The sequence below is a fragment of the Brachycentrus maculatus genome, unplaced genomic scaffold (assembly GCF_059751285.1).
Source record: "Brachycentrus maculatus isolate JH-2025_06_01 unplaced genomic scaffold, ASM5975128v1 h1tg000242l, whole genome shotgun sequence".
Classification (NCBI taxonomy): Eukaryota; Metazoa; Arthropoda; class Insecta; order Trichoptera; family Brachycentridae; genus Brachycentrus; species Brachycentrus maculatus.
The window spans coordinates 1,147,766-1,160,461 of record NW_028280993.1 but is presented as its reverse complement, the minus strand read 5'-3'; the positions used below and the strand labels follow the sequence as shown (position 1 = coordinate 1,160,461).

Here is a 12,696-nt window from a genome sequence, read left to right as displayed (position 1 = left end):
AGTTAGAGCAATATTACTTTAAGATTTTGCCCACAGATGCCACTAGAAGGATGTTTAACCAGAAGAAAATAATATGTGGCTCTGAATATACGGAACACAGATTTAGAACCTTCAAAGAGTGTTATGTTTAATAATTTGGGTTATAAATTTCTGTGAATTTTTGTTAAGAAATTCCTACTAGCTTAAAATTTTAATATCATTTTTCAGAAACAATGTATTCTTGACTCTTATCACTCTGTAGGCCAGACATTCTGGCCCGTATGATTCTAGTAGGCAGCTCCGTGGGCCACAATGTCTGGCCCGGCGCAGGTATAACTTTAATCACTGATTTCTCTATCACCCAAGTATATTCTACCAACAAATATTTCAGATAAATACAGTTAATATATTATTAGATTAAAACCAATATTTTTAGCTTTTCCACTTTTTATATTTGACCAGCGACCGGGTTTCATCGTTACCGACATCATCAGACTGGTGGGAGGCTATACAAATTGTTATGTTATATATAAAACGAGGCAGGAGTTGATAACCATGATTTGATATAATTTTATTGAGAAATTAATTTAATTTGAGTGAATTTAAGTATTGTATGATATTAAAAATATTTTTTATAAAGGTTTTTTGTATTGAGAGCACGATTTTATATAAAGTTATATTAGATTTGCATTTTTTGTGAATGAATTTAAATTATGTAACGAAGTATCAGGAACTGCTGGTTGACGGCTCCCTCCACTACGCTGCGATAGAGGGAGCCGTCGCATTTTTTTGATCAGAGTAGCTGATCAGTTATGAGAAAAAATGGTCAGAGTGGAAAGGGTTTAAAAGTAATTTTAATGCAATTAGCCCTTAAACAACTTTGTCATGTGAAGTTGATAATGTATGGGTGAAAGTAACACGTTGAACACTATGGCCAAATAGATTTACTTCCTTTTTACACCAATTTAGCCTGGATGATTACACACACAATTATGTCATTGTTTTCATTCTGTAGCTCCAATTTCCCTTTGATGCTTGGAAGTTTGGGATACATTTTGAGGATTGGAACCGTGAAGAAATAGTTTTGCTTTTGGTTCGGTCGCAACGGGCAGACGATTCCCTTCTTCTTGTCACATCCGTCGGGATTAGGCATAAGAAAGGGTACTTGCATAATGGTTGTTATGCCATATACCGTAGTTTCCACCTTCCTAATCAGTACATCTGTGGAGAAAATAAATGAAATTGAAAAACATCTTGTATCAGGGCGCTTGAGTACTACAGGAAATTTACCATGATAAAATGGATGATTGGCTTGGATTGGCTTGTGCTTTTGGCCGTCTTTCTTCGGATTGATGCGCTTGATCGGTGCGTGATCACGGTGTGCGTAAATTTAATCACGTTAAACTGTCGTAGTCCCTTTTATTTTTAAAAACCAGACTGCCGGATGTAAAATTCCGAGTAGTGCACAAACGCTCTTGACACAACGGGTGTATTTACTTTGTGGTAAGTCATTTTTTATCCACCTGCGTGGCGTAATGGTTAGCGTATTTAGCTACCATGCTGGAGGTCCCGGGTACGATTCCCAGGGGGGGGAGGGTGAAATTAAATATAAGTGATTGTTTATTTAATATTACCCTGGACTGGTCCCTGGAGCGCAGGAACCTTACTTTCATGTAAATCACGATCAAGATAATAATACGATGCAGTACCCTATGCACCATTGGGTGCGTATAAGGGTTACAAGTTTTTTTAACTTCTTAACTTTTTTTACTACATTTTTAGTAATGTTTGTATTTAAACACTCGACGAGATTTTAGTCTACCGGTTTTGAGACATACCCGTCTCTTCATCAGGACAATCACTACACTAGCATGCAAACAATACTATACTGATGAATAGCGCTATGGGAGTGATCTCCCATAGCACTTTTCATCCACTTGATGACGAAATATTGATCACATGCATTTTTTGGATTGCATTTGGGTATGAATCTAAAATGTTTTTTTTTTTTAATAAGGTAGGGTACGGTAGGTACTGTTAACCCTTCCCTTACTATGCTAAAAACTTCCGCGCGCTCCGGTGATATGCATTTTGGACACCATATGAAAATGTGATTTAAAAACAGGAAGAATGTGAATATTCCTAAATGTTGCATTTATTGACCATAGTTGAAGTTGAAATGTATCAATTTTGTAATGTTAGCTCTGGTACGTACCTAAAAAAGAAATAAAAGAATACATCGTAAGTATCCGCCACAGCAAGTGTAGCGAGAAAACCATCCCAAACGACGTCTTGTGCGTAACTAAAATGAGATCATCCGAAACTCATGCTACTGGGTACCTAGACACTAGACACTATATGCAATACTTACTAGGAGTGAATTCTATGGAGACTGTAACATTGGTGCCCCTTTTCACGGAACAAACATCTTTCGAACTATCACAATAAGTTACGGTAAAATTATTGAGCTTGCCTAGTTTTGATCCTAAAATGAGAGAAAAAAAACTTTTTCAGTACCAACATATCGCTCACTCCTTTCAAGAACGTCATAAATCAAAAATCGACAATTTTCAGTTGTGCGTGTTTTCGGAATGCCCAAAAAATGTACTATATCCCAGCAAAAGAGGCATATTTTTTACTTAATATTTACCCGCTACAGGGCAGAAAATGTTGTTTTTGCATTTTGAAGAAAATGTATTGTTTAATTATTTATTTAAATATTTTTCAAATGGAGAAAAAACCTTCAGGTTTTACCTAAAAAGATGTGTTGCACTGTAAAAAGTTCAATAATTGGCTTGATATTTATTTTTAATACATTGTGTTATAGTTTTAAACTTTAAAAATGTTGTCCTGAAAAATCAAGTTTTTTGATTTATGACGTTCTTGAAAGGAGTGAGCGATATATAAAAAAGTTATGAGTAAATGTAATTAAATGCAAGTAGATCCACACTATAAACCAAAGCAAAATCTTTAAATTGCAAACTCGAATAAGGTACCGTAGAACGGGGCTACTTGAACCTTGATGTGTTACTTGAGCCCAGTACAAAAAAAAAATTAGATCTGTATTTGGTCTACAATAATGAACGTATCGACATGATTCATTGTTTCCCTGACAGGTGACACTTATTGTCACGGTATATTCATTATTATAGACCAAATACAGATTTAAATCAATTTTTGTACTGGGCTCAAGTAACACATCAAAGTTCAAGTAGCCCCGTTCTATATAATATAAATATTTTTTTAATAAGAATTGTATTCAATATTCATGCTACTTTCATAAAAAAAATACACAAATAGAAATTAAACAACTGAATAACTTTTTCCACTTTTATTTTATTCTGCTTCTTTGAATAAACTCTAAAGAATGTTTACATAAATACAATACAAATTTACATTTTTTTTGTTAAATGTTAAATGTTTTGTAAACATTTATTAATAATAAAAATACTAAAAAAGTGGGCTTATTTAACGGTTTTATTTTTATATTTAAATTATCATACAATTCCAGAAAGTTGATCAATCAGATTGGATGGAAAAAGTGGGAAAAGCTGTATAGTTGTTTTAATTCATAAAATGCAATTTAAGAAATTTTCAATGCAAAAAGTTTCAGTACAAAACTTTTATATCGTAGTCGTACAGGAGAAAGTGACCAACTAACAAAACGTTAAATGTTCTGGAAGGCCATTTAAGTCACTTTTGCTTGGCAAGAAAATAAATATCAATGCAGTTGGTCATTTTTAACAAGTCAATATACCTATTATACTTCCAAGTTTAAAATCCTTTGGGATTTTTTTCAGGGCAATATTAAGCTAGTAAGATATCAAATAGTCAATGATCACGTTTTTGTAAAAAATTCACTTGATCACTTTCTCCAGTACGATATCGCTCACTCCTTTCAAGAACGTCATAAATCAAAATTCGTCAATTTTCAGTTGTGCATGTTTTCGGAATGCCCAGAAAATGTACTATATCCCAAAAAAGCGGCATATTTTTAACTTAATTTTTACTTGCTACAGGGCAGAAAGTGTTGTTTTTACATTTTAAAGAAAAGGTATTGTTTAATTATTTTTTTAAATAAACTTAATATTTTTCAAATGGAGAAAAAACCTTCAGGTTTTAACCTAAAAAGATCTGTTGCACAGTAAAAAGTTCAAAACGTGGCTTGATATTTATTTTTAATACATTGTATTATATTTGTAAACCTTAAAAACGTTCTCCTGAAAAATCAAGTTTTTTGATTTATGACGTTCTTGAAAGGAGTGAGCGATATGTAAAAATATATTTGTAGATTAGTGTTTAGAAATAAATTAATACCACAATCAGTTGCGTATGCTGCATTTGTATAAATAATATTATAAGCTATCAAAACAGCTATAAGTGGTGAAGACGTCATAGTGACTGTGGTTCTATATGTCTGTTTGTTTTAAACGTTTTTTGATGGATCATTTTTGCAAAAATGCTTTTATATAATTTTACAATTAAAACCATATTATTCATATTTAGGATATATTTATCCAAGCACTTATACTTGAAATACTAATAATGGTTTGGTAATGACCTGATGTATGGAACTAAATTTTCATATAATACACATAGAAATTATTATCTTAACAATCTCTCATTACGTTTGATGTTGCATAACTGATAAACTAGTTAACAACTGATTTATAACAACAGCAAAAATTAGTGGTAATAATTTTTCTGATATAGAAGTGAAACATGTTTGAAGGAATACATATGACATACAGAGGACATTATATGGGGAAAAAATTGAGAGAATATAGTAAATAGGAAAAGAAAAATAGCAGTGATGGTCCAACAACGGGGTTATCTTGGGCTCTTACAAACTTAAGTAATTTGGACAAAATAGAGTCGTTTAAGGAATATTAAAATACAATAAGAAATACCAAAGAGCAATGGAGAGAAGGATTCTAAACATATCCCTTTAGGGACCGATAAACGAAGGTTTTGATAAGGGAAAAAACCAAGGTAACAGATGTGGCTCAAAAAATTGGGGAACAAAGGTAGATCTGGGCAGGTCACGTGGCTGAGGATAGATGGATGAAAAAGGTGCTTGACTGGAGGCCTAGAACAGGACACAGAAGCGTGGGTAGGCCCCAGACAAGAGCGACGACTGGGACGAGCGACGACGAAGAGTGGCGGGCCACTTTTCAATATTACGTTTGATGTTTCATAACTGATAAACTAGTTAACATCTGATTTATAACAAAAACAACAGAAATTACAGTGTTTTGCGTGCGTTCAAATCTTTGTTTACAAATCTGGGTTTGTCCGCTTGTCAATTATCAATATTGATATCTCAACATAGATGAAGAAGAATATGGAAGTCTGGGTATTTTACAAGGTTTGCGACGATTTAACCCATCGGCCTATCAGCCGCCAAACGTTGGCGGTAGGTATGTTTTTACATTAGAATAACAGCCGCATTTAAGCCACGCTCACATCCGTGGTAGTTCATATTATAAAGATACTTTAGTGTCATATCTACAAATCAGTAAAGTAGGCTTTTTGTAATGCATTATTTTTTATAATCTTTATACAAATTTATTGTTGACATTTGACCAAAGATGTCCCTTTAAGGATAGAATTATCATTTTGATGAAATATCAACTAAAATCAGTTAGAAATCAAAACTTTACATCCCAGGTATAATGTTTTATTGATTTATTTGTTCAAGTTTTTAAGAAAAATTTCATGTGGCATTTACAAGCTGTCAATCTGTCATTGGCTGGCTTCAGTGATCGCTCTATCTTCTGACCTTCTGACTTCTCATTCTGTCTTTTTATTTTGCGGTTAGGACTTTGTGCTAGGTTGTGAGTTAGGGTTGTTTTTTTCTGTCCATTGCTTGTTAGGATTGTGATAGATTTGTCAAGAAAAAAATTGCAACTTGTGAAAGTGATCCGTAATAGAATATCGATGAATAATGGTTGATAGGGAAATGCGATGACTGAACATTTTCTGCAAACGCCTTGGCACTGTTCCGTGTCTGTCTGCTGTGCTGGTCAGGGTTGTGGAGGCATCGTGTGTACCGGCCAACGTCGGGTTGGAATCGGACCTAGCTGACTAACTGATGTAACTACTAATCCCTTTCGCTGCCAACACTGGCGCACTTCTAGAAACTTTGTGGTGGTTTTACAAACTTGTATTATTTAGATGGGAAGTGACAGGGACATTGAAAGCTATTAAATGTAAATTCACAGTAAAATTGGGATACAATTTTGTCTCACTTTTTTTTTATAATTTTCGCAACTTAGTTCATAAAAACAAAAATGATGAGACAGTAAGTGGTATAGAGAATTTGAATGTCATTGATTTAGGAGTGGCTTCTTAGAGAGAAATGCATAAAACCAACTGTTTCTAAAACCTAGAAAGTTTCACATGTAACATGCATGAGATGCATTTTTTTTTTTTGGGAGAAAACCTTTTTTGGTTGTATACAACATTCATAATTAAAAATCACCTTACCTAACCGACGGCAGGTACACCAGTTGGGAATGGATAAGGGTAAAAAATAATGAATACGAATAAAACTAGAACACAATTACGTTTGGTAATTTAGTTTATTCAATTCACTTATAAATCTAACCAAGTATACAATAGCCTATATAACATTTCTGGTGACTGTAGTAATTGAAATAATCATAGATTATCAGTGTAAACATATTAGCTACATCTGTGACTATATTAGACACAATTCCCGACCATTAGCCGTCACTAAAACCATATTAGCTGCAACTGTGACCATATTAGCTACATCTGTGACTATATTAGACACAATTCCTGACCATTAGCCGTAACTGCGACCATATTAGCTGCAACTGTGACCATATTAGCCATAATTGCGACTATATTAGACACCATTCTGGCTATTAGCCGTCACTACAACCATATTAGACACCATTCTGGCTATTAGCCGTCACTACGACCATATTAGCTGCAACTGTGACTATAAATACAGTCGTCTAATAACGCAATTATGACTACATTAGCCATCACTGTGTCTATATTGGCTACTTCTTCGACTATTAGCCACAACTGCAACCATTTTACGAACCACTGAGATCATATTAAACATTGTAAATATAGACATGGACATAATGAGATATCTATAAAAATAAAGCATTTGTGAACAAAAACTTGGAGACACATAAAACAATTGTGAATTTCAAAATTCTGATTTCTTATGTCAACTTCACCTGAACAACAATACATAAAATAATTTCTTTATTTTCATTTTGTAGCTCCCACTTCACCTTGAAGCTATATCTGGGGTACATTTTCATGATGGGAAGAGTCATGTGATAGAAGTATTGTGTTTTGGGGCGCAGTGGACATGATAGTCCATTTTGAATGCCGCATGCATCGGGGTTTGGTATAAGAAAAGGCATTTGCATAATATTTGTTATTCCATAAATGTTGGTTTCCACCTTCTTGATGACTGTATCTGTGAAGAACAAAAAATATCAAGCAACAAATATATGTAGCGAAAAATATCTTGAATGTCCTAATCTTTGATCACACATCTGGGTTTGTACCATAGGAAATATTTAAATTGTCATCTTAACATAGATGAAGAATATGAAAGTCTGGGAATTACAACCTGTCAGACTAATGTGAAATAAACCAGGAAGTAAATTGGTGAAATCAAATGACGAATCAGGTAAGCATAGTCGAGGTATAACATAAAGGCACCAAAACTAATTCATTCTCTACACCTTGTGCGTGTCAGCCAAGTGTGCTTATCAGTAAAAAAAGTGCAATGTTAAAAAAATAAGCATAATTATTAATATGCAGTACTTACTTGGTGTGAAGAGAATGTTTATAGTGGTATTGAAGCCCCTTTTTAAAATGCAAACGTCTTTTGAACTATCACAATTGGTAAAATTGACCGCGTCTACCTTAGATAGCTTCGATCCTAAAATGTTAACACATCAAAATGATTAAAATGGACAGCATATAGCTTTTGAGTGAAAGAAACGAAAAACTTGTATCCAGAGCATTGATTCCATACATAAGTTAATGTTTTTATTACACAGTGTAGAGAATTTCTGCTGTTTTGTTATTTGGTGTGTTTTTTTCAGTAACATCTCTCCAACAACACGTTGACAAATACACCTTTATTTCTAATAACATTCACTCATTCAAACCCTTATCCGCACCCCAATGGTGCATAGGGCACTGCATCATACAAACGCAGTGTTATCTTGATCATTAACACATGAAGGAAAGGTGATTAGCCCTCCGCTTTAGGTATCAGTCCAGGGTAATATGGAATAAATATTAGAGTGAAAAAATCCCTAATATTTATTTTAATTTACTTAAAATCACTTATGTGACCCCCCTGGGAATCGAACCTGGGACCTCCAGAACGATAGCCGAGCGTGCTGACCAATACACTACGGAGGCGGACACACGTTGCAGTTATAAGAAATATATGTCCTATATAATTATAGTTACCTTCACTGCATAGTTAAAACGTCAACTTCCCTTCGGAATCGATGACTAGCAATGGAAGATTACTACACGCTGGTGATGAAGAAGACCGTAATATTATTTATAGTACCAACAATTAGATTTGAGAGACTATCTGGGGGATAAATGTACTCTACTATTTTTAGTTATATGAAGTTTTTATTAAAAGGTAAAAAATCTGCAGGATTTTTAATACAAATTAGTGCTTTTAAAGATTACATACCACAGTCTGTTATCATTTCCGCAACAGCGTAAGAAAAAATTAATGTCGGTATAACACCAAACAGCAGTAACAACTTCATCTTCGATGCTTCCATATGGTGTGATTATCATTGCATTTGTGACCCTGCAATAATTTGTTTTTAGATATTTTATCTTAATTTAATACTGATTTATACCAAATTACATTTTCATAAAAAATTATATGAAAAAACTCATTGTATAATTTGAAAAAATACCTCGGTTATTACCCAATCCATTGGATATAATTATTTAATTCTAATGGGAATGTCCATCAAATCGACTATCTTTATGATCAATCTGTCATTTCTTTAAATTAAAAAAATAATAGATTGTTGCAATCATCTATTTTCACTCCAAAAGAATATCAGATTTATCATTCTTCTTCTTTTTCAAACCTTCATCCGCACCCGATGGTGTATATGTTATCTTGATTGTTAACACACAAAGGAAAGGTGATCAGCCCAGCTATTTATTTAATAAGAGATTTTAATGTGCTACCGTACTGGACGTCCCGAGACCTCCTGTATGTTAGTCGAGTGTGCTGATCATTACACTATGCGGTGGACGACACAACATATTAATAAGTTTGAAACATATTGCTTCATTAAGTTTTAAAAAAATTTGCGTAAGTTTGAAAAAAATTATTAAATTAAAAAATTAAACAAATTAAAAAAAACTGAAGAGTAAAAAAATAATTTTATGGTGAATGGTCAATCCACATGTAACACGCGAGAGTCCCACGCATATTTTATGTATGGCAGATACCTTTTTTGGTTGTTTACAACATCCTTTCCGAATAATTATGACTCGCCTAACCTAACTTAACCGATGACAAGTATACCAGTTGGGAGTAGATAAGGGAGAGAAGAAAAAATATCAATAAAACCAAGGCACAATTCTGCTCAGTAATTTAGTTTATTCAAGTTCACACTTATCTTAGATTCAAATTTTGTACTGACATTTCTTGGTGGAATCGCATTTACATAATGAAATAACAACTTTATAGTTTTTTCCACATTTATTTTATTTGACCAGAGACTGCGTTTCGTCATTACTGACATGATCAGACTGACCTGATGATGTCGGTAACGATGGAACTCGGTCACTGGTCAAATAAAATAAATGTGCAACAAAACATTGTAATTGTTATTTTATTATTTTCACACTTATCAATCTAATAGAGTATACAATACATGCTACAATTCTGGTCGCTGGTGATTAAAATGGTCCCAAATTATCGGTGTTCTACGACCATACGGGACACAACTGTGACCTATTAGACGCCACTGCTACTATAAGCAATATTAGAACCAATTCTGATTATATTAGTCGTCACCGCAACCATATTGGCTGCCACTGATACTATATTAGACGCAATTATGACTGCATTAGCCATCACTGCGTCTATATTAGCTACTTCTGTGACTACTTCACAACTGCGACCATCCAACTCGCCGCAGTGACCATTTTAGCCACTTCTGCGACCATTTTAAACATTTCAAATATAGACCCAGACGTCGTCAGCATTTGTGAACAAAAATTTAGGAACACTTAAATCAACTGTGAATTTCAAGATTAATTCTGATTTTTTACACCAACTTCACCTGAACAAGAATACATAAAATAATTTCTTTATTTTCATTTTCTAGCTCAAACTTTACTTTAATGCTATATCTGGGGTACATTTTCATGATAGGGAGGGTCATGTGATAGGAGTATTGGGTTTTGGGCCGCAGTGGACATAATAGTCCGTTTTGAATGCCACATGCATCGGGGTTTGGTAGAAGAAAAGGTATTTGCATAATATTTGTTATTCCATAAATATTGGTTTCCACTTTCTTGATGACTGTATCTGTGAAGAACAAAAAAATATCAGGTGACAAGTATGTACAGTACAATATTTTGAGTGCATCCAAATCTTTGTTCACAGATCTGGGTTTGTACCATAAGAGTTTGTCATATTTATATTGTCATCTCAACGTAGATGAAGAAGAATATGGAATCTGGATATTATGACCTGTGATTGGTTGGTTTCAAATAAACCAGTAAATGATGTGAAATAAACTAGGAAGCAAATTGATGGAAAAAAAAGATGGATCAGGTATAGCATAGCGGCTCCAAAACTGAATCATATTCTAGATCTTGTGCATTTGGCCCTCAGAGGGGAGTGGAAATAAATATTAGTGAATTTACACTCTAATATTTGAATTTGATTATTTCATTATTATTACTCTGAAGCGCAGGAGTGATCACCTTGCCTTCATATAAGTAATGAATAAGTTAACATTGAAGCGGAGGGCTGATCACCTTTCCTTCATATGTTAAACGATCAAGATAACACTGGGTTTGTATTACGCAGTGCCCTATGCACCATTCGGGTGTGGATAAGGGTTTGAATGAATATTATGATGCAAGGTTAGAAGGAGAAGAAGATCTGGTGTGTGGTAGTTGAGTGCACCTTTTAGTAAAAATGTGCAGGGGCCTGTTAAAATAATCATAATTAATAATATGGAGACTTACTTGGAGTGAATTGAATGCTTATAGTACCGTTGGTGCCCCTTTTTAAAACACAAATGTCTTTAGAACTATCACAGTCGGCAAAGTTAACTGTGTCTACCTTAGAAAGTTTCGATCCTAAAATATAAATATCAAATAAATCAAAATGGATAGCAAAAAACTTACGAGTAAGAAAACTGGAAATCCGGCCTTATTCAAATCAAATCATAACTTAAATATATATATATATATATATATATATAAATATATATATATATATATATATATATATATATATATATATATATTATATATATATATATATATATATATATATATATATATATATATACATATATATATATATATATATATATATATATATATATATATATATATATATATATATATATATATATATATATATATATATATATATATATATATATATATATATATATATATATATATATATATATATATATATATATATATATATATATATATATATATATATATATATATATATATATATATATATATATATATATATATATATATATATATATATATATATATATATATATATATATATATATATATATATATATATATATATATATATATATATATATATATATATATATATATATATATATATATATATATATATATATATATATATATATACATATATATATATATAAATATTTCAATTTCATACTATTTCTGTGAGCCTAAGGGGCTCATTATTAGAAATAGGTATCAAATTGTGGTAGATTGGGTTCGAACCGAGAAACTCTGACTTAAAAGTCCGCGACAATAACCACGGGACCACAATCCGACACTTTAAAAATTACTGTCACTCAAGGCCCATGTATCTAAAACCAATAGCAGAAGCAGATTTCAACTGGGTGGTGGCTAAGTGTAGTCTAGTATCTATCGTTGTATGAATTTTTTATTAAATAGTCAAAATTTAGGAGAATTTTTTAATACAAATTAGTGCTTCAAAATATTACATACCACAGTCTGTTATCATTTCCGCAACAGTGTAAGAAAAAAATGTAGTCATAACGCTGACTAGTAGTAACAACTTCATCGTTGATGCTTTCATATTGTCTGATTGTTATTGCATTTGTGACACTGCAATTACTTTTTTGTATGGATATTTTTTCTAAATTTCATAATAATTCAGACCAAATTACATATTGATAAAACCCCGATTATTACACAATCTATCGGACATAATTATTTAATCCCAATGTGATTGTCCATCAAATCAACTATCTTTATGACCAATCGGTTATTTCTTCAAATAAAAAAATAATTGATTAATAATTGATCATTGAAATAATCTATTTTCACTCGGAGGGAATATCAGATTTTACGTACTTAATTGGAGGGCATGTATGACTAGATGTATGGATGTGAAGGAGGCGAGGAGTGTATGTCAGGACAGAAGAGTGTGGCGTTCCATCCTCT

At 32.5% G+C, this 12,696-nt stretch overlaps 1 protein-coding gene across 1 annotated transcript; it reads right to left on the bottom strand.

The window, feature by feature from the left end:
• Positions 1 to 862: 862 nt before the first annotated feature.
• Positions 863 to 6,864, bottom strand: LOC148306412 (NPC intracellular cholesterol transporter 2 homolog a-like). Its single transcript, XM_088265070.1, has 3 exons — positions 6,789 to 6,864; positions 2,351 to 2,464; positions 863 to 1,200 (listed from the first exon to the last, which is right to left on the bottom strand). The coding sequence occupies exons 1-3, from the start codon at positions 6,862 to 6,864 to the stop codon at positions 935 to 937; spliced, it is 456 nt and encodes a 151-aa protein (XP_088121196.1). The 3' UTR covers positions 863 to 934.
• Between the last annotated feature and the right edge of the window lie 5,832 nt (positions 6,865 to 12,696).